General features: G+C 36.1%; 1 protein-coding gene across 2 annotated transcripts; it reads right to left on the reverse strand.

The window, feature by feature from the left end:
- Positions 1 to 23232, reverse strand: LOC134839594 (GATOR2 complex protein WDR59-like). 2 transcript variants are annotated; one of them, XM_063855198.1, is made up of 9 exons: positions 23054 to 23232; positions 22746 to 22892; positions 22125 to 22496; positions 21116 to 21856; positions 20232 to 20727; positions 19048 to 19068; positions 7144 to 7885; positions 3065 to 3869; positions 1 to 1193 (listed from the first exon to the last, which is right to left on the reverse strand). In XM_063855198.1, the coding sequence occupies exons 1-9, from the start codon at positions 23168 to 23170 to the stop codon at positions 1047 to 1049; spliced, it is 3588 nt and encodes a 1195-aa protein (XP_063711268.1). In that variant the 5' UTR covers positions 23171 to 23232; the 3' UTR covers positions 1 to 1046. The 2 variants fall into 2 exon arrangements, with proteins under 2 accessions (XP_063711268.1, XP_063711269.1); XM_063855199.1 differs by lacking the exon at positions 19048 to 19068.
- Positions 23233 to 23698: the final 466 nt, after the last annotated feature.

Here is a 23698-nt window from a genome sequence, read left to right on the forward strand (position 1 = left end):
GCGATTTTTGGCTTCCATTTATCAACTTTCGAACAAAAGTCAAAATTCACACCGTTAAAGGAAGACGTGCGCGTGAACAATTTTTATTAATTCACTTGATAAACTTTACCTAAAAAATAATTACCACTTAATTTCATTCATTGAAACTTCATAATTATTGATTTATTTTACATTGTACCATTTGGCATAATATTAATCCCACTTCTTTCATAATTTCAACACACATATTCTTTAGTCTAGTATTGATATTTATTTCCATCTTTCAGAGTAACTTTTCTCTTTAGCCTGCAAAAACCTCCAGCCTGCACAAAAAAATAAACTTGCGTAGAAAATTTAAGCTATAATTTGTTTAAAATATTCCACAAGCGAGGCGGAGCTTCATGCCACTTGCAATACATCACAACTAGCCGGCAACAAAATGAGACGAAAGCCGCATGAGTAGATGAATGGAAAAATTATTACCAATACAATGAGTACACATTCAAGACAACCTGTAGTTAGTTATTACTAATAGTGACCAGTAGTTCAATTTTAATGTTCCAGAAATTGAGTATGTTGGTACAAATAAAAGTTGTTTGTCAGAAAAAGTCTTTGTACCGATTTGGCAACGCCTGCTAGCTGCAAGCATAAATAAGCATTTGAATTTTTACATCTGTTTAAATGATAGATCATTTCAGTATATATTTATCTCAACTAATCATAATAACTTTCCGCGACAAAGATTGATCAGGGTATCATTCCTAACTTTCGCGTCTTTACGCCGTCATGTTTTTACGGTTTGACTATTACCATTCTAATTTCCCGTTCTGTATCCCAGAAGATCGCAAAATTGACAGTTGACTGGACATACATTTTTCTCGGATCTCCAGTTGTAAAATATAGCAATCCTGAGTGCTATAGACTGGTTTTTTCGAGTCTGATGAATAAACTTGGAACGTGACAAGTATCAGTCAGTACACGTACTATCCATGACATCTATTGTGCTAATGAGTACGACTGTTACATATGTCCATTGTATATATGGAGGATATGGGGGTGGTGATTAGTTAGAGGGTTAGTTGTGAGCACAGGCAGTCGGGTCCACAGAGGGGACAGTGTCCATTCTGGCCCTGTTCGGAGGAGAACCACTGCTGCATGTGGCTGTGGTGTCCCCCATGGCCACACTTGAAGCACACACAGAACAGACCTTTCACCTGTGACACACAACAAAACACTATGAACTGCAATTGATTTTGTGTGATAAAAAGTTTCATTTGGACAAATGAAGAGATTTATTTTCAACTAGCCCATGACTCGCACCTACCGTAATACTAATAGGTCAACGATTTATAAGTCAACTTTTAAGTTATTTTTCAGCAACTCAAAAACAGGAGCCTAGAAAGGCCGCAAGCATACAACTGCACTTTTCATTGTTATTTAAGAAAATTCAAATATCATAGAGTTTAGAATTTCAAATTGTAAGATTCTGACGCCAGACTTCCAACCTTTAATTGTACCCTAAAAGCACCCCACCATAATGTTGCGATTTTCAAGTTTTTTTTCCAGTCTAAGTTTCTTGGAAAAAAAGACAAAACCAAAAACGCCAAATCTCGAATGCCACCCTGACAATCTCTTAGACCACCCTGACAGTACCCCAATATAGGCTTGGAACCTTCAAATTTTGTGAAAATTTTCAACCTGTTTTAAGATAACTTTCGAAAAAACTCAAAATCGGCATATCTCGGTAACTACACGGATTTTGACATTCATTATTGGAGGCCATATTCACAGACCGAGGGAGGCAAATCACCGTCATTAGGTTGAGAAATTCAAATTTGATGAAACAAATAGTGAAACAAAAATATTGAAAGCTAGCGTTGCGAAAATAGGAAAAATGAAGCACTTGCGCTCAAACCGATTTTAAAACTTCGACTTGAGTAAAAAGTTTAACCTTTGCAATGTTTTGACTTTTTAACAGGTCAACATGGGACTTCTTAGACATGTCCCAAGTGAAACGCTCGTTCAATAATGTATCGATATAGATCATAGAATCCCATATACACATTAAATTACACTGCCCTCTTCCCAACCCAATCTGGCATCATAGCTACAGCCTTTCAATTGGTCTAGCATTAAGCATAGCCAGCTGACAATTGGAAAAGAGTAATGAGCGCAAGTAAACGGAAAAAAAACCGACTTTGTTGAAAAATCGATTTTTCGAAATTCAAAGAGAAAATAGATGCCCCTTAAGCTCTTTGAATTTCTAGAAAAACTTATGATTGGCGCTTTTTTGCTAATATTAACCAACCCAATTTGAGAAAACTGGATCAATAAGTAACGTTTTTATTCCGCTGAAAATCTGAAATTAAATTCAACTTTCAGAACTAGAATTCTTTCACATTTTTTCGCGCCATTTTCACATTAGTATTTGGAGAGTTCTATTTACTTCCAGCAGATCAATTTCAATTGAACTCAAAAAATGCATATATAACATAAAGGCATTAATATCTATGAAAGCACATCTGTAGTTATTTGAGTACTTTAAGACTTTTCCTGAAAAAAAAAATACACCAAGACCTATATAAGAGTCTTCATTTCGGTCATTACTCTTGGTGAACTGGAAAACCGACAAAATAAACAAGCATAAAATCTATCGTTAAACATGCAAAATTATTACGCTGAAAAAAATTAACCATGTCAACACAGGGACATCTTAAACATGTCACGTGGAACATCAAATAAAAAGTAGATAGATGACGTATATTTCTCATCTTCCTCGCGCTAAATTTCTTTTAGGGTACCGACGAGAGATTTTAAAAATATACGGAGTAGAAAGACGATAAGGGTTGGGATACTTTTTTGAGCAGCCAAACCATGTTACCTTTCTTTGATTCACAAATACAAAAGATTTGCAGTGCGAGTCAATAGACAGGAAGAATTTGTTCTTTCAGGCAGAAATTACGATCTCGCATTCCTCTCGCCGTCAATCAAATGATCTAATTTTTCAATAAAAAATTTCTCTATTTCGCCCTATTCCTGTAAGTATATACTCAACAAGTTTTAGCTTTGAAACAATTTTACTTGCCTCCCTCCGACAAATCACACACTGAAAGTCACTGTTCATAGTTCTCTTGGGCGAATCCAAGACAGTGATGCTGGGCGACTTCGGTACATCCGCACTTTCACACTTCGTCAAGTACCTATTTGAAACACGAGGAACCGTACTCAAATTAACTGCCATTGAGTTTCTGTTGGGCACTATGACATTCGGTTCACTTCCGCGGTACCTAGCAGCTGCTGTTTGGTTGAACGTCTCTAACATGTGCTTTGAATGTATTAAACTGGCGTCGTTAAACGAGGGAGACTGGAAAACACCTCCTGCTTTTTTCGTCACCTGACTTTTAGTGTCTGCTATGGTTTGTGGTGCGTCACATACTTTAAACTCGACCTTGAATAGATCTGTGTAATCGACTTCATTTGAAACAAGCGGGCCTGACATCACTGGTTTTGTGAAAACTGATCCGCGGTTGGCGACTTTCGAATGCGTTCTCATGGTCTTGACCAACTCACTTCTCTGAACGTAAAACTCCCATCGGTAGAGAATGTCGGCATACATGCCTTTGAAGATGTCATATCTAGACTGCTGCTTGGAGTCCAAACAAGTTGTGTCCAACTCGTAAGGCGGATCTGTAACAACGTCGACTTCATAAGCATTCACGTTGGCGTGTTTGTGTTCACTTTTCGTAGTGTTAAGATGAGAATAGGGCAAGGTGTCTCCGATGTCAAACGTGATCGACTTTGAGCTTTTAGAGACTGCTGATTGTTTCCGCCTCTCTTCCTTTCTACTTTGATAATCGTGAAATCTCCTATCATCTGGCGATTCACATAACCTGCCAAGAAAAACCAAAATTGCTTTCCGCATAAATTTTATCGTATAGTGGTCCCAATTGTCATTTAGCCTAGTCTTAGGACAGACACCTGTACAGAATGATTTAAGTAAAATCAGGGAATGAATTGACTAATTTAAACTCAACCCAGTGGCATGCGCAGAAATTTTTCTGGAGGGGCGTGATGAGGGAGCGGTTTTTCAAAAAAAAAACTGTTGTGTGTCGAGCTAACGGAAACTACTACAAGGACCGTAATTTGTGAAAAATTTTCGCGCCGCAGGCAAATTTTTGAAAAACAGGCTAATTAAGTTCTGAGCACTTTAGAAAAAATTGACCGAAAAATTATGTTTATTCAGCGCGGGCTTCCCCCTCAAATTTAGTTATATTGGCGCCAAAAATGGATCTTGTAAAATTATTTCAGAGGGGGACTCTTTGGAAACATTTGGCAACCAGAATTGAGGGGGAGTACTGATTCCGCAACTTGGTATACAGTAAAATATGCCAGTATTAAGGCGTAAAAAACCTTGAATTACTTTTAATTTTCAAATTACAAAATTGGCACCTTCCAGCTAATCTTGAGAAATTTAATTCAGGCAAAAATTATTGCGTAAAAATGAAATCAGTTTTTTTAACAATTTTTGCAATCAGATAGAAAACAGTTGTTAAACTGTCAATGAACTCAATGAGACTGAAAAGTTAAATAATTGAAGAATCATATATGGCTGAACTTTTATTTGATAATATCAAGAATCATTTATGATTTTGATTTTAAAACTAAAACATGCTAAGTTGGGAAAACTAAATAAGTAACTGTAATGTAGCTGAATAGATCATATAATGTAATATACTTCGACATCGAAACTTTCCTATCTATAATTGAAGAGTTCAAGTTATGTTAAATATTTGCAGATGACGCATCTATTAACTGCACATTGAAGTAAACCACTTCGGCCGAGTCCACCAAAAGATCAAGTGCTACAATTAAAAAGATAAATTTGGTATTTTCTACCTGAATTTTAGTACAAAAAGAACAATGCAAGAGCCTTACCGCAAAGCTATCTGATAATAGCTATGTTTTAATTCCGCTGCGATTATTTAAAATAGAGGCGAAGAGGAGCTTCGCACCACTTGCGATTTAACACAAACAGAAAAACATTAGTCGAAAAAATGAATAACGTTGAAAATAGCGCCGATCATCTTTGAGCAGACACCTGTTGAGCCGAAAAACTAACTGATTTAATAAAAAGTTTCGAGTCTATCTCCCTGAATCAACAAAGAACAACGCGCACTTGCATTGAAAGTTGCCTACAAGATAAACAAGATTTGTGATGTGGCAACCGAGCCCACAAAAGTTTAGCAGACTAAGGAACCCAACAATTCAATTTTTACCGCAGTTTTTTTTTCAATTGCATGCATACTGCAAAAAAAACAAGGTCAATCCGAGATTAGAAGTGGGAAGACCACGTGGGAAGAAACCTGGAGACTGCAAAGTTCAATAAAAAAAAGTTGAAGAAAAGTTGAAACGTAAAAAAGCTGAAAGGTAGGAATTTTTTTTACGTTTCAACTTTTCTTCAACTTGTTTTTTATTGAACCTTGCAATTTCCTCACAACAACGCAATATAAGTTCATTATGTCATGAAATATTAGCTGAAACCGCTTAATAAATTTTTTTTTACGTTTCAACTTTTCTTCAACTTGTTTTTTATTGAACCTTGCATTTCCCTCACAACAAGGCAATATAAGTTCATTATGTCATGAAATATTAGCTGAAACCGCTTACTAAAAAAACTACAAATCCGAAAAAAAAACATTTTTCAGGAAAATTATTTGAAAACAAATTAACGCCGGAAACTGACTACCGCTGTTTATTACTTAAAGGAAGGTAGTATTATTTGACTTTTCAAGAAACTGAGCATGTCTAAAATTTACCATTCCTTTACATCTGACCATTCTGTGCCTAAAGTTCCGTTATTTTCGTCTAATACCTGATTGAAATACACTTGCTTATCACAAGGATAAAAATTAAAATCCACTTCAAAACAAGAAGTCGTTCACATTTTTGCGTCATTTGCACTTTCGTTGCAGGAAGAAAAATTTGCCTACCTTTCAGCTTATACATTTGAATTTAACTTAAAATTGAAAAAATGAACATTATTGAGCATAAATAAACGTCTGTTTATATAAAGAAAACTTGAAGACATTTTTCTAGAAAAAATAACGACAAAAAAATAACACGAAACATATAAGTGTGTTCAGTAAGTTCATTGTTAATGAACTCAAGGAAACCGAACAAACTGAGGTAATAATTTTGAAAAAAAAAGAAAAAATACAACACGTTAAAGCTCTTTATGATTGACGCTTTTTTTCATAAAACTTGCCCAAAAAAGTTAAATAATTCAAAATGTAATTGTTTTATTTCACTGAAAATTCTAAGAATCAAAATCCACTAAAATCCACTTAAAAAATATTCACTTTTTTGCGCCATTACCAATGCTATAATTGTAGAGCGTAACTTGGCTTGTTCCAGCAAATGAACTTGAATAAAACTTGAATTTGAACTGAACTTGATTTTGTTTATTTGATTTTGCTGCAATTGGATAGCTTAATTTGCTTTTTTTAGCAAATGAATTTGATTTCAACTTAAAAAGAACTCAACAAGTGAACCTTCGGAAACAAATTTGAACAAATTTCAAGATTTCTTCCTGATAAAAAACGACTTGACCTCATGTTGAGTGCCTTGATTTCATTCATTGACACTCTATAACCGTTTGTGGACAAGTTCTGACTTATTTATCTGATTTATCTCGTGGCAACTGATAAGCGTGCTGAAATAGCTTAGGCACAGAAGCGCCAGTCACAGGTGGCCTTGCATAATTCACCTCTATTAGTACCAGACTAAAGTGAGGAGCAAATGATGAGTAATTACAGAGACTAGCATTGAGAAAGCACTTAAGTGTGAGGACAAAATAAATGCCTCCAAACTGATACAGTAGCAAATTTACCTCTATAATTAGGTAATAACATGTGATTTGTATGGATCTCTTTTGTAATAAACCTCTAAAGTTTACCGTTACCATTAACATATTATTCCTCACAACAGTATCAACAGTTTGAATGCCAATTTTGATTGAGCCAGCAAATAGTCTGTTTCAAGCAATAAAAACAACTGCGAATTTAAGAATTTTTGCCGTTTAATCCACTTCCGTTTTTAACCATTTCATTTATGTTTCGAAAAAAAATTCTAAGAAGCTAACCAGGCGAACAAACAAAAACTAACTGAGATAGCTCGAAATGCTCTCCCACAGTCAGATCGTCCCTTTTGAACTGTTCCGGGAACTCCACACTACACACGGACACTTTCGGCTGTTTCTTCTTGAGAGACGGCGATGACATCGAGGTTTCCAACTCCAGCTCTGGACTTCCCGTTTTAACTTCACTCATGTCTGGTTTAATATATGTTACAGTTTCAGAAACCAAGTGATCCGATGATGACTGACGACACGACTGCTCTGTTTTCTTATCAAATTTTGTCTCAAAAAGAACACTTACTATCATTGCCACTGTTTGTATATCACAAACTTTGAGATAATACTCGACGTAGTGCTCTACAAGTGGTCTTCCAAGAGGAAACGTCGACATCAAAAACGCGTCTTGTACTCCCGTTTCAAACTGATGCATTAGATTGCTCACACTCGACAAAACATCCCACAAATTAGCCAGATCCATTTTCCCAAACTTGGAGCAGAGGTCTCGGTTGTACTCGCAAATTTCAGTTCTCGAGAGCTCTTCCGAGAACACTTTATAATCACGTGCAAGCACTGGGTCTACTGCAAACAACTGCGGAACTTCCTGACAAATGACTGAAATTTGGGTGAACTTGAGCGCTGAATTTCGAGAGTTGTAATAATCAGCTAGACTAGAGGGTGTCTTCTTGTCTGCAGTTGGTAAGATGTTGTACTGTTTCTGTTGCTGCACAGATTGGGTGAAGATAACTAATCTACCGGCAGAAAAACGCCCACCTAAACCGAATGATGTAATTACAAATAATAAACATTTTGACGGAAATTGTTCCTTTATTTCATGGAGAGCTGTGAATAATTAACAACCATTTCAAAAACAATCAAATGGACATTAAATCTCTTTTGATACAGAACATCGATGATTTACGACATAAAAAAAACTACATCTCCGTTTACGAAAGAACCAAAGCCTACCAATTTTTTTCGCCTCAAGCTTAAGCTTATATCTAAAAGCAAACATATCAACGCTACAGCGAAGTTTTATTTTTCATGCACAACTAAATTAAGGTGTAAAAAACCTACAGATGAAATCCGGCTACGAGTGAAAGAAATGAGATGACATGCTTGTATCTAGTCACAAAAGTACATCACCATAACTAACTATTAGATTCCTATGGGGTTTAGATCTAGTGAAGGTCAGTCTAACCACGACATTCACTCTCACATTTCTGCTTGGACGACGGACATCTAACATTATGCATATGAACTGCATCGATAGGTCAAAACAATTCGCGCACAAGCAAAAAGATTAACCATGCAAAGACTGGTTAAGTTAAAAAAATAATATAAAAACAAAAAGCAGCCGGTTACTGTTTTGATAGGAACAAAATATTCCCATCACAGTATCTAGGACACTGTTTACCCCGATTTTTCGATGCATTTTTGGTTCTTTCAATAAATTTTGTTTCTGCAAGCCTTTATAGTAAACATGAACGTCAGCGAAAGGATAAACATGTTATTTATGTCGTGAAATACAATGGAGTTACATTTGCATTAGCCCATTGGATATTCTTTCCGCATTTCCACTGAGGAGCTCCTGATACTATGCTTTTCGGCAATGGTTCTTTGTGTTTTTTTTTGCATCTTTTCCCGATCTCCGATGTCTTCAACTTTTGTCGTCCTCTATAGGGTTCATATTGGCTCCTTCCTAGTCCCCTCGTAAAATTAAAAAAAAAGATTATAATCTCGCCATCAAACTATAACTGCAAAAATTTCAAATCTTAACATGGATTCTAGTTTTCAATTCAAATACTGATCTCGTGTTCTTTGCTGCAATAAACCAAATACGAGACTGCTCGTATTAGGGCAAAGCCCAGAATGTTCCGACTGCCCTCAAATTGGTCTATTTAACTATGGAGTTAATAAACCCAATTAGCTGCCTCAATTCAACTTCAAACGATTTTGTAGTGCGGGATACAAAACAAACAGTTTAAGACATACTCATGGCAGGTTAATATAGTGGTGTGCACATTCGGCTGGCCCCATGCAGATCAAGAGATCGATTCTTGAGGGACCAGAGGTTTAGAAAGGCTCTGAAAAAAAAACACCCCGAGCATTAATTTTCCTCACTTTCTTCGAAAATCGTAAGAATAATATGTCTTTACAGTATTGATTTAAATTACCCGGACGAAACGCTTTAAGCTAGAAAATTAGAATGCATTTTTATCAAATTGGGTTGACTTTAGTTTAAAAAATGATGAAGAAAAAACTTGCATAGAATTTCAGCTGAATTAATATGGAGCAAAATGTCTCTACAGAATTGATTTAAATTATCCGTACGACACGCTTTAAACTAGAAATTTAGAATGCATTTTTCTCAAATTGGGTTGATTTTAGGTTAAAAAAATTTAAAAAAAACTTAACAGCTGAATTAATATGGTACAATTTGTTTTGCGAAACTCGGGCCCAAAATTTTACCACAAAAATGGGTCATTTTTGTCTTTTTTAGTCAATCAAAACATAGACCAAAACTACTTAGGCCAATCACTGACAAATTTATATCAAAAAGAGCCTCTAACGTAACCCAACAATCTTTTAAAAAGGTATAATCTCCAAAAAATTGCGCAAATACTTTAAAAGTGATTTTAAAATTTAAAAAATTGGTGTTTTATATAGTAAAAAGAACCTAGTTTGTCTATCAAATAAAAATTAGTTAATTTATACAATGGTTTGGAGATTATGCCTTTTTAAAATTTTTTTGAGTTACGTTGGAGGCTCACTTTGATACACAAAGGCGAAACGGAGCTTCGCACCACTTGAGATACGACACAAACAAAAAAGCTCCGAAAAAAAAATTGAAATATTGAAAAAACTAAGTGAACCAAAATGTCTCGACAAAAAATAACTAGGGGCCCAGTTAAAGCTGGATGCTTGTGTTCGATATTAAATGAATTACTGATGCGGCACGAAAAATGAGATGAAAAAAATTGGACAAAATTTCTGTTTCAACAAGTTAAGAAATCGTAGGAACAATTATCGCAACCGCTTTTCAATTGAACTTTTCATCTCAGATTTGATTGAGTAAACTTTAAGAAAACTCAAACCTTTCTAAAAAACGGTTTACAGTTCTAAAAAATGGTCAGAAGATTTTCCAAAAACCATATTTTTTTCTTCAAAAAGCAGGATGTGGCCGCTTAAGCAGAGAGGATTCCCAAAACCGGGTTTCTCGATTGAACACAACCTGCGAATTGGCACGGTAGTTATCGCGTAAAGTCAAATAGTTTCCAAAAAATTGCCAAAGCTTCCTATTGTAGAAAAACGTAAGCAAAATGGGCATAGCCAATTATAAAGGAAGGCTTTCAACAGCTTGTTGTTTCGATTAAACCTAAGATAACAGATTTGACAGAATAAATAGCGAGAAAAGTGCAAAAAACGGTCAACAAATCAAAAGTTTTACAATTCCGAGAATCATAACTTTTTGTGTGAAAAAATAGGGAGTAGCCGCTTACGCAGAAGGGATTCACGCAACCTGTAATTTCGATGGAAATCAAAATCTCAGATTTGGGAGGGTGTTCTCGAGAAAAGTCAGAAACTTCGAAAAACGGCGAAGAAATCAAAACTTTGATTTTTCTGAGTGCCATAACTTTCGGTGTCAGAAAAATTTGAACGCAGTCGCATAAACAAATTAGCTTACCGCATTCCGTTATTTGAATCGAACCCAAATCTCACATAAGGCAGGGTAGTTCCGAGAATAATCAACAAGTTTACGAAACGGTCAAAAAATCAAATAATTGACTATTCCGAGGGCCATAAATATTGAGTGTTGAGAAAACTTGGGCTAGCCGCTTATGCAGTGAGTTTGTCAAAAATGTTCTATTCATTGAAACCAAAAACTCCGATTGAGAGGGGTAATTTTTGAGAAAACAATTATTTTCCATAACAACAAAAAAAGAAACTACCACCATACTACCAAATTGAAAATTGCGGAGGGGAGTGGTAAAAATGTCTTTCCCTAAAGACGACCCAAAATTAAGCCATTAAGACGAAAAAATTTGGGTCGAGGAACTTTTTTCGGGAAACAAATAAATAAAAGAAGGAAATATGAAGTCAAGGAAAGAAAAAGTACAAATTGTAGGAGTAAATCAAACAATGAAAGCAACATTTAAAAAAATGCTCGCAGCAAAACAAAAACGGTTCTTCCAAGATGTAACAACCAAGCCGACAACAGGTAAGCAGACAAATAATTGGCCGACAAATTTATTTGAAACAGAATTTTCCAGTTTGAAAAAAAGTCCCTGGACAGATTCGAACCCAGGACCTTTGCCGTCTCAGGCATACTCGTTATCTCCAGGCTAAGTTGGCTGTGAACGGATAGAAGTTTGAATTTTTTATGTAACAAGATATAAGTGATTCAAGTGATTCTGTTAAACATGTTAATAACCCGAAAAAAGTCTACATTCCAGTTTGATAATGTCGGTAATCTACCCAATGGTTTTGGCGTACTTTTTGATTGACAAAAAAAGCCAAAATATATTCACTTTTGGGGTGAAATTTAGCTCCCGAATTTCGCGAAAAAAAATGCACCATATTAAATCTGCTGAAATTCTAAGCACGTTTTTTCTTCATTTTTTCCTGAAGTCAACCCAACTTGATAGAAAAGCGCCTTTTAATATTTTAGTTTAAAGCGTTTTGTCCTAATATTTTAAATCAGCACTGTATTTTAATACTAAAGTGTAGCAGAGCTTCACACTTTGCTTTACAACTATTAGGATGGAGCAAAACTATCATAGTTAAGAACCACTTAGACAGAGGCGGGGATGCACTTCTCAAGCACATGCACAACATTGGTAAAGGGAGATTTCAAATGGCAAAATTCAAAGTAAATCTATTAAATCTGAAAAAGGAATCAGCCGACCACAGGATTCAAAACAAGGACCGATGTTCTATAATGTATTCGTTATCGTGACTGTGCTAATTGTCCAAGCTGCCTTATAAAATTTATAAATGTTCGACCAAGAAATCAGTTTTCTAGCATCCAAATTACAAGACTGCTCGTATCAGGGCGAAGCCCTGAATGTTCCGACTGCCTTTTAATGTTTAATGAAATGTAATAAAATGGAGAAAAAAATTCTAAAATTTGAAATTTTTTTATGAAAATCATCCCCCCACACGCCATATAAAGTACAAAAGGATAGATTTCGCTCCTTGTAACAAATCAATTATAGTAAATAAGCTTCTTCCAACTAATTTGGAACGATTTCTATGACGGATTAAATCTCCGCTTACGCTCACATTGCAAACTATTCCTTGCTTTCCAACAAATTTTTGAAGCTTGGAACAATGATAGCCTTTAGAAACAACGTTATAACACAAAGCTTGTTAGCACGCATTAGAGATAACACTATTAGGCAAACCATGTTTTAGAAGTTTACTAACAAAACTTCAGAAAACTCCAAAAACAACTTTGTAATCACAGAAAGCTACCAACATAGAAAACGGTTAACCACTAATGAATGAACTAATAAGCAATGCCACCAGTCAGTTGGAAAAAAACTATTAAATCAAAGTCAAAACAAGTTATCAATGAATTGAAACTCTCACAAAAGAAAAGAAATTATGGCCTACAGCTCTTTGAATTTCAGAAATCTTTAACAATTGACCCGTTAAGTTTTTTATTGCGCTGGAAAATTGGTAAAATTGTAAACGAATTTCGAAGTTGAAAGTCAATCATCTTTTTGTTAGTCAAATCCATTTCCGTAATTGGAGAGCATGATTTTCTTTTGTGAGCAATTTTTTTTCTCAATTGTTATTTAAAAACAGTAGTCAAACCGCGAAAAATCAAAGTTGTGCATGATCGGTTTTACAGAGGTGAAGCGAAGCTGAGCGCCACTTCGGATAATCAAACCTAGTATTGCAAGCTAGCAGAAAAAATGTCGAGAACTTCAATTACACAAATTTATTATTTTGTCGCAACTGATTAAAATGGACCCTTCCTACATGAGACGGTCCGTGCACAGGTTGGATAGGGCTATACCAACGCTATATAAATACATCGACAAAATTTTATGAATAAATCAAGTCGATTTTAAAGCATCCAGAGAATTGTCAATTAAAATCTACCCTCCTCGATTATAGAAGTTGACAAAATCTACCCTCTAGTTGACAATACCCTCCACTGATGGAACTGTCAAGGTTGGATGTAATTTTAAGTTTTTTGCACCCCTTGAGGCAGAAGATTGCAATCCTCAGAAGCGCAAAACTTATTTTGGTTCTTATGAAGTTTATTGTGTCCGAGTATGATTCGTTCCGTTTTTCGCTTAATTTCTCTGCTACTTTTTGGACAATTTTTGCTGAGCCTGGTGCTGCTCCTCCAGTACACACAAAAAGTAATGGAACAAAGGTATTTTAATGTTTTGACACTCTCATGATATTTGAAGGCGTCAGATAAAGTTTTAGGGCAGGATTTAGCATGGGGGTTGAAAACTTTTACATCGAAAAAGGTTCGGCTGAATTGGCCTCGCCAGAGTCCATTTGCCTGGATGCCAAGTCGAGAGTCATCTTCAGTAGTGTTTGTTTTGTTTTGAAAGCTTTCGACTTCCAGTAACCGAAGTTTCGGCTCAATTTCAACATCATGGCATACTTCGTCCAGGAGTGTCGCAAAAGGTATCACGAATTTCATTATGTCATAGGTGAGTGTATTCACATTTGGGACAGTGTAGAGAGTGGATCAGTGTGAACGGTTGTCCACATGGGCATGTATGTTGAGTGTTTGGGGGTTCCCATCCGTATATCAGATGTAAACCATCTTTCAACTCTGATTTGTTGAGGGAAAGATTGTACTTTATTACAGGTAGCACGCTTTGCCAATTCGATGCTCCTTTCTGTGATGCTAGATTTATTGTTAGTTTTTTTCTGATGGGCTATTTTCCTTAATTTTAGCCTTTTTTGAGAGTGTGATGTTCTGTCTCTCAGTTGTGATGTTTCTATTTATCAGAGTTTGTCCCGTTTCAGCTATTTCTGGATCGTTGTTTTCTAGCGGATCATACACGGCTCGTGATACTGAAGAGGTCTTATCCTCTCATTTTTAGTGGTAGTGCAAAAAGGCTGCGGTCTTCATCGGTTTTATGCTTTTTACCAGTAATACTAGGAAGTAGCTGCTGTCTAACGTTTTTCTCAAATTCACCCATTTCCTTAAATGCTTCCGGAGTTATTCTGGTTAGAAAGCTTAATTTCTTTTGAACTCTTTTTATGTAGCAAGAGTACGCATTTTGTGATGTTTCAGCTATTTTGGAAAGCTTTTTTTGTTAGGGTAGTTGTCTTTTCAATTTCGATTTCCATGTATTTATCGCATGCTGATGATGTTCCGATAACCGATCACAGAACAAAGTGTCAATTTATCAGAGTTTATTCCGCTAAGACATGGGGGTTGTTCCGTTGAGATATGTTTTTCTCAGATTATCAATTTGAGAAAAACACGTCCAGTAATACAATCGCCGGCGTGAAATACTTGTACAATAATCTTTATCGAGTGGTAACTGCGCCGACACAATTAGGATACACTCCCGTTGAGCCAAAAACAAAACTAGGGGAGACTCCCGTTAAACCGAAACCTTTTAGGTCGTCTCAAGCAGAAAAATGGAAATATAGGATATCAGGGCTAGTAAAACAAAACAACTTGCAAACAGATTGATTTACATCACAACTATTTTACAGCCAACAGACAGTTGGAAAACAATCAATGAATGCAAGAAAAAACAATGAATTTCAAAAAAAAAGTATATGTCTCATTCAATTTGAAAAACAGTTTATGAAGGATACTTTTTTTTTGAAAAACTTCAACAAATTTGAGAAAACTGGATAAATAGGCAATTTTTTCTTCCGCTGGGAAATCTGGGGAAAACAAACACCACTTAAGAAACTATAGTCGATCACGTTTTTTGTGACCCTCACTTTTTCGCTGTTCGATAGTGCAGTTTACCTTCCTTTTAAAAAGGAAACGAGCTGACCTTAAGAAAATCAAAAGACAAACCGCGAAAAAGTAACTTGAACCTGAACAACTTTAAAACTTTTTCTGAAAAAAGACAAAAATGATCAGCACCTATATAATATTTTGATTTATGTCATCGACTCTTATGCAAACAAAAGCACTAATACCTATATAAAAAACTTTACTACGTATATCGACTCTGAAAACTACGGCAAATTGATGAGGCAAATGAACAGATAATTTATGATCAGACAAACGATTCGCAGAAAAATTTTTAGAAGGGAAAGTTTGTAAAAAAAAACTGATTCCGCCCTGATTTGAGCATAGCACCTTGGCCGTCCGTAGCCGTTATCTCTATTTCAAAATTGCCATAAGCAACGAAATTTTACTTTGTTTGAACCCAGCTATCAAGTGATGCTGTTAAATTATTTCATAAGTTGCAAAAATCTATAATCCGGTTTGATAAACCTGGCTGATAGCAAGCTCTAAGAATTTTTCAAGAAAAAAGTTAATCTCTTTCCATTGACAGAAAATAAGTGAGAAAATTATAAGCTCAGCAATAAAAAAAAACTATGTTGATTATTGAAACTTGCTGGCGTATCCGGTTGTGATGTGCCGAGCAACCATATGACTGCGATTTCAAATCGCACGTGAGCTTCAATTTGCAATGTGAGCGCTAGCCATAGCTCAAAGGGTTCATCATGATTAAGTGAGCTCTACTTCAACCCTAAATAAATACTAGCGCATGACTCGCAACCCTAGAGCAGTCAAATTTAAGGGGCAGATTTGCAACGCCAAGTGTGTGACGCCACATCTCGGAAACCAAAAAATTTTGAGCAGTCACAATTGGAGAATGAACTGCAACCCCTGAGTGTACCCTGACTCCACCCCACCATAGGGTTGAGAATTTCAACTTCCATTAATTTTTTTTATATCAAAGTTTTTTGACAATCAATAAACCCAAGAAATCATAAAACGCCATACTCGAAAACCAAAAATATTTGAGCAGACATACTGGGAGTCCAGATTTGCAACCCTTGAATTTAAACTGATAGCACCCCACTATAGGGCTGAGAAACTCAAGTTCGATTAGTTGTTTTTTATATCTAAGTTTTTGAAAAAAAAAATCATTAAAAACGCCATATCTAGAAAACCATAGGGAAATGAGCAACCATTTTTGAATGCTAGATGTTCAGCTTTTGAGTGTACCCTGATTGCACCCCACCATAGGAATCAGAATTTCAAATTCTATAATTTTTTTTAATATCTGAGTTAATTGAAAAAAAAATGAAATATATTTAAAAAACACCATACCTCTTAAAACAAAAGATTTGAGCAGTCAAACTTGAACTCTAGATTTTCAGCTCTTTTAGTGTACCCTGATTGCACCCCACCATAGGGTTGAGAAACTCAAGTTCGGTAATTTTTTTTTAAATCTAAGTTTCTTGAAAAAAAAAAATTAAAAAATCATTAAAACGCCATATCTCGAAAACCATAGGGATGTGAGCAGTCAAACTTGAACGCTAGATTCCCAGCTCTTGAGTGTACCCTGGTAGCACCCCACAATAGAAATGAGTATTTCAAGTTCCATTAATTTTTTTATATCTAAGTTATTTGAAAAAAAAATCATAAAAAACGCTATATCCCGAAAACCAAAAGGATTTGAGCCGTCATACTTGAAAGCCATACTTGCCACTCCTGGGTGCACCCTGGCAGCACCCCACTACAGAATTGAGAATTTCAAGTTCGGTTAGTTTTTTTATATCTAAGTTTCTTGAAAAAAAAATGAAAAAATCAAAGAATATCTCGAAAAGCAGAAGAATGTGAGCCGTCAAACTGGGACGCTAGATTTGCAAGCCCTGAGTGTATCCTGATAGCTTTCCACTATAGGATTGAGAAAATTAAGTTCGGTTAGTTTTTTATATCCGAACTTTTTGAAAAAACAAATGAAAAAAAGATTTAAAAAACGCTATATCTCGAAAGCCATACAGATTTGAGCAGTCATACTTGGACGCTAAGTTTGCAATCCCTGAGTGTACCCTAGTAGCTTCCCACTCTAGGGTTGAGAACTTCACGTTCGGTTAGTTTTTTATATCTAAATTTTTTGAAAAAAAAAAAGAAAAAATCATAAAAAAACGCCATATCTCCAAAACCAAAAGGATTTGAGCCGTTATGTTTAGACGCTAGATTTGCAGCACTTGAATAGTCTCTGATAGCACCCCACTATAGGATTGTGAAATTCAAAGTTACTTAAGTAAATTGTGAAACAAAAACTTTGAGAGTTTTACATTAAAAATAAAGGAAAAAATGTAAGAGTTAAAGCATTCGAGCTCCAACAGATTTTGAAACGCTGCCTTTTAACAGACCAACATAGGGACTTCTTAAACCTGTGCTAAATGAAATTTCTTCAGCGTTTTAATAAACGATATAGCTTAAACCTGCAAAAAACTCTTTCGTTAAACATGCAAAAAATAATACGTTGAAAAAGTTTAAACATGCAAACATAGAGTTCTCTTAAACATGTCAACATAGGGACCTCTTTAACATGTGTCCTATGAAACGCCAACTAAATAATAGATAGATTTTACCCGAGGTTTTTCGTGACCGTTCTACTGTTGCTGTTCGATAGTGGAGTTTGCCTAGAAATCACTTAAAATTAGTCTTAAATTTAATATATCAGCAACTGTGGAAATACAGCTGAGTGAAATACTTCATAAAAGACAAGTCATTTTGTTGATCGAAAAACCATTTCAAGAAACATTTGGAAACCAAAAGATAGGCTTGAAACAAAGCTATTATATAATAATAGATCAATAAAACCCAACACAAAGTAATACAGCAAACAGTAAAAAAAACAATTGAAAATATTCTATTCAATCATCAAAAGAGCTGTGACAGATTTCGTCCCATGACAGATCTCGTCCCATTTTAATTTCAACAGATTTCGTCCTATTTCAAAGCGTACACAAATTCGTCTTACAAATTTGGATATGGGATGATAGGATGTTGGATATGGGACGAAATCTGTATGGGACGAAATCGTTAATTAAATAATAGGAAGAAATCTGTAAAAGGACGAAACCTGTGCCAATCGTCAAATCTTGTTGATGAGTATTTAACTCGGGAGTGGATCTTTACTGCTGTTTATGATTAGTCCCAGCAAAATCCCAACTAGAAGAAAAAAGACGTTGCACGGATGTTTCTCTCAGCCACGTTGATTTCAGGAAAAAAGCTAGAGCAACAAAATTGCAAGAGGAGCTGCATTTGCACATAAAAGAAGAAAAAAGGAAAATAGACCTCTAAAAGGAAAAAAAATTGCTGTACATTTACTGTAAAAAAAGCTACATAACGGTATTCAAACTAGTTTGAAGTACTTCCACGCAAGCTTTATTCATAGATATCAGGCAGGAAAGACTGTGCTTGCTTTGCTATAGCTAGATCATACGTAAATTTGCTATAGCGAAATTAACCTGTAAGCTTTGCCCTAAAAGGAGGGTGATGTCTTTGGGTACGAAAAAGTAGATTGACCGTATAAAATTGCACACGCGAGCTCGCTTGTGTAATGAAACCAATGACATGGCATCAAACTTTCCCTGATAATTAATTGTAAGGTAAAGTTGCTCAATTTTTTTTAATGTTCATTAGTTGTTTCGAAAAAAAATCACAAGTGAATTGAAAACGCTGTTGCTGATCCTTGTTGTCCAATTAGTTCACTCAAACTTTTTCAGATAAATCGATTTTATGCCATTCACCGTAAGAACTTTGCAGTAATCTTAGTAATGGATCAAAACATTTGTAATGGATTCACATTTAGAAGCTTAAAATTTTAGATATGGAAGGCAGAAAAATTAGTGCAATAATTGAAGTGTTGTCCTTAGTTTAAAATAAACACATAAGACCATACAATGCAAATCAGACAGAGGGATAGTTAAGCATAACTGTCAAACATGTCTACCTGAGAAAGCGAAACGAGCACCTGAAATGCAAATTCACACATGCAGTAATGCAAAATGACACACGCAACCCAATGAATCGAAATCTATGGTCAAAAATATCGTTAAAAGCGAATCTAACCTATCCGGGGATAAGCTAACGTTACATTCCAGTCAATTCGAAAATGAAAAGTGCGATAATGCAGTTCCGTTCACCAGCAGATGGGGGGGTTGGTGGGGGTAGGGCGGACGTTTTCCTTAGGAATTCGACTCCCTGCCGACCCAAAGGGTCCCCGTCCACTTTGTACTAAATTGTGACATTCATTTTCGGCTGACGGACCCTAATTATTTTAAAAGTGCCTTTGGCGCCTAAATTTATTAAATTTAAGGTGGAAGCGCGAAAAGTTGGCCTTCGTTGGCCTTTTTTTTTTTACAAAGTTTGGATAAAACGGTTTTTTTCGTGCTTAGCCAACCTAAAAACAAGATCGACAAAATTGTTGATAAAGGGTTTTATTTTGTCTACTTCGCTTTGCTTTCTCTGCGATGCCAAGCTCAATTTATGAGCTAGCTGTGGCTGTACAGCTAATAAAGGCGTTTTTTAAAGTGAAGGCGTTTTTTAAAGTGTGCAAAAAACGCCTTCGTTGGCCTTTTTTTTTTTTTACAAAGTTTGGATAAAACGTTTTTTTTCGTGCTTAGCCAACCTAAAAACAAGATCGACAAAATTGTAGACAATTAATTGAACCCCCCCCCCCCCCCTAGTGAAAATCCTAGATCCGGCTGTGGTTGGGTTACATTCATAATCGGTGATATATTACAATAGGTGGTAGGTCCAATTTCAATAGCTGGATCGCTTTTTGTTATACTTCACTCATTATTTAAAAATTAATTCAAAAGCCAAATTTTTAGGCAAAAGAAGTGTAAAAAGAGAATTTTTGAATAGCATTTCATTTGGCAGAGAAATTCATTTACAAAAACTATCTTAGTGTTAAAACAAGCGATTCAAGATGAAATGACTATATTATGCATTATAGATCTCAAATTTATTACTTGCCCTATAGTCAAAATTACCACCTATTGTAATATATGACCTCATAATCATCAAAAGCACTCATTTGGAAACTATCTGGTTGAACAGTTCGTAAGTTAAAAAAAAATTGCGAAATCCCAAAAACTTAACTCCAACTCGAAATGCAGAAGACGAACTTACCGGATGTCTTAGGATATGGGATATTCTTCCAGTCCTGGTCCCTCTGTTGTCCCCCAAGACTCTTCGTGAACAAGCTGCATGCAGACATTACTGCGTCCGCAATCAACACTCCCAGATTTTGAGAATTATATTCGAAATCTTCAATCTTCAGCAAATCTTTTTCCGATTTGAACACTTTGATTATGTTGTCTTTTATAAAGGGTTTTATTTTGTCTACTTCGCTTTGCTTTCTCTGCGATGCCAAGCTCAATTTATGAGCTAGCTGTGGCTGTACAGGTTCGAAGTCGCAATCTATCTCATTATTTATATCTATTGACAGCGAAAAGGCGACAGAATAGGAGAGACAGCTTTGGACTGTCACTAGAATTGATCGGTTGCTTTTCCGACATTCAAGGAACAGTTTTATCCTGCCATTCGGCGATTGGTACGTGTGGTAATCGGAACAATGCAAGAAACCCTCGCTGTCCTTTCTCTCGTCTTGAAGAGTCGGGGATATCTAAAGAGGTTTATTTGACAACTTATTACCAGGGATGAATTGTCTTTGATGATGGGGGAGGGTATTTCATATTACAACCTCTGGGCACCAAACAGAACCAATGTCACAAAAAATCCAATTTTAAAGGAATTGTGTACTCGATGTGAACAGGCTATAAAGTCTTACTTTACCGTAACGTAACTTCTACTACAAAGCAATTCTTTCCCAAGCTGAGATCTTTTAAAGCTTCGGGAGAGATTGGAAAATTAGCTTTGCTGACTTTAAAAAGGTAATGTTGAAATGTTTTTTTGGAAACCATATCAACCATGTGGTGACTATGGTTTTTCAGAATAAGCAAAAAAAGTTCCGGAAGCAGATTTAAAAAGTGCTACGCAAACAATAGTCCAACCGGTAGGTTTTCACTGAAGCGCTTATCCTTTCTGAACGACAGATCCATCGAACTCGCCTTTCCAGCAGCAGTATTCACAGGTGAAGAGCTGCTAATTGAAGACCCGTCGCCATACAAGCTAGGTGGAATAATCGCAGTGGCTGGAATCCCCACATTGTTAACATAACCATCTTCAGGCATTTTTATGTCATCGTCAAAAACAAGTTCATCGCCATCGAACCCATTTCGTGCATTCACATTTAGAGAGTCCAGTAAATCTCTGGATGGTGTCCAACACCTGACTTTTTTGTCCGAGCTGAAACTAAATAGTTGATACTTTTGTTGATGTGAGATCCACTCGAAATCAACAATTTTCCCAGATTCCGCGTCAAACTTTTGCAAAGCGTACTGATCAACATCTTCATAACTGTAGAGTCTGATCACATTTTCGTATTTATCGCAAGTTGTGAACGTTCTAGCGAAAGGGGTGAATTTGGCCTTCATAACTGGGTTTTTATCGAATACTAATTTAGGCTCGACAGCGTGAGCAGAGTTCATTTTCTTAGCCAGTCTGAGTGCCTCACTGAACGACTCAGATTGAGGTTGAGCCACTGATGCTACTGTATAGTTCTCACAAGATAGATGGGAGGTGAGGTCGATTATTTTGACAGAGAAGTCTTCGTTTCCTGACACAAGAATCGTGTTCTCAAGAGAAGACCAATTGAGAATATGTATGCTGGTCGTTTGAACTGCTGTCAATTCCTGCAAACGCGTAAAATATTCATGTCATACATTTTGTTTGCATTTGCTTTCTAACTGATATACAATAAACAGGAGTACATCTAGGATCCCCTTTCACCCGCCTCTGACATATATCAAAATTTCACAATCCTGAAAGCTTGCGAGACAAAAGATAACGAGAAGCGATTTTTTAGGAACCCATTTGACCACTTTTCAAATAGATACTAAATTTTCGACTCGAATAAAAAACCAAACGTAACATAATTTTCTACATAAATTGAACACTCACAAACAGGTGTTGGTTTAGATTTCTGAAGTCCCACAGTTTTATATCATTGCCCTGGGCAGCTGCCAGCACATTTGAGTCCAGGCGACACCACTTCAGCTGGGAGACACCTGCCAATGTCCCTGGAAGTCCCTTCACCTGGACTACCTTGTCTCCTCTGACATCCCAGAAACCGATCTCGTTTCTGGACCCCGTTGCAAACAGATTCCGGTTGCTGTAGTTCCAATCTATGTCGTTTATGTATCGGTTGTGTGCATTTTTGTTGCAGTAGATTAGATCTAAACTGCTGTCGGTTATCTGGTAGAGATCTACACCCAGATTGGCCGTGATCAGAAACTGGTTAAAATTGAGGGGGTTGAATTTCGCAATAGACACCTAAAGAGAAATAATGCAAATTTCATTAATTTCATTTGAACAACTTAAAAGATGAATCAAAATCCATTTAAGACCGAAACACAACACAATTTTGATTTATAAGAACTAAAACTAAATGCTGAAATCTCTAACTAAATACACTTGCGCGAAAGTTTCGTCAATTTCGAAGGGAATATCATAGGATATGTATATTCATTCAGTGCATCAATTTTGATTGCAAATATAACTTCAATCGAAAGAAGATCTCACGTCGAAACTGAGATGTTTCCTGGGAAAGGATTGTGTGGCATTCTGTCCGTCTAGCAGATTTTGCAGACAGATGACACTCTTGCAAGCCACCAGTGCCTTAGACCCGTCCGGGCACACACAGAACGCAGCTGCAGTATGTGGGGGCACCTGAAAAGAACAATTTGATAATTTTATTTTTTTCCAGGGCTGCGAAATGTTTCCCTGCCCCCTAGCTAACAAGAATCTCGAAAGTTAACGACTATTTTACGCCCAAACCAATTTAATCAAAAACTCCTATGTTCAGATCAGGTAATGTATATAACGTTTACCTTCGGAATGGGGATTGTGTAGTCTGGCAGTAGTTGGTTTGTGAGGTTGGATGATCTAGACACTCTACCTCGGTAGTTGGTGGGAGTGGACAGATGGGGGTTGGGAGTTAGCAACATTTTTGGAAAGACTGCGATCACAGCATTTTGAGCAGCTATCGTCTTCTAGAGACGATGCATATTGTTCTGAAAGTTAATCAAGTAATAGAGCTATTTAAGAAGGTAACTGAACCTTATGGCGAGCTTAATTTTTGAAATAACTCAGAAAAACTCACTTAAATAATGTTGCAACTTACTTAGAAAAAAAAACGAAAATTTTTTCCAAACATTTTTTTCCAAACATTTCAAATAATCTATCGAATCTTTGAAGAACATACATTTCTCTGTTAGGCTTTCTCTCTGTTAGAACTTTTCTCGAACATTTCTGTCAGTTAGAACTTTTCTGCGAGCCTTTCAAACATCCTTTTCCTGAGCTGAAGTAACACACCCTGCCACCGTTACGAATTTTTTGAGCTGCAAGCCTTACACCGATATGCAACTTCAAATAAAGCAAACAGACACTTTAAAAGGGTGAACTAACTCTCGAATTTCATACAGCAATAACATAAACAGAACTTCATTAACATAGAAGTTACATCATCTTGAATT

The sequence above is a fragment of the Symsagittifera roscoffensis genome, chromosome 2 (assembly GCF_963678635.1).
Source record: "Symsagittifera roscoffensis chromosome 2, txSymRosc1.1, whole genome shotgun sequence".
NCBI classification, from domain to species: domain Eukaryota; kingdom Metazoa; phylum Xenacoelomorpha; order Acoela; family Convolutidae; genus Symsagittifera; species Symsagittifera roscoffensis.

Coding starts and splice junctions, on each gene's coding strand:
- LOC134839594 (XM_063855198.1), bottom strand. CDS start 23,170: ATGTTGCTAACTCCCAACCCCCATCTGTCCACTCCCACCAACTACCGA. Junction 21,857..22,124: donor ATCTAAACCAACACCTGTTT/GTGAGTGTTCAA, acceptor ACGCGTTTGCAG/GAATTGACAGCAGTTCAAAC. Junction 1,194..3,064: donor GTGTGATTTGTCGGAGGGAG/GCAAGTAAAATT, acceptor TGTGTGTCACAG/GTGAAAGGTCTGTTCTGTGT.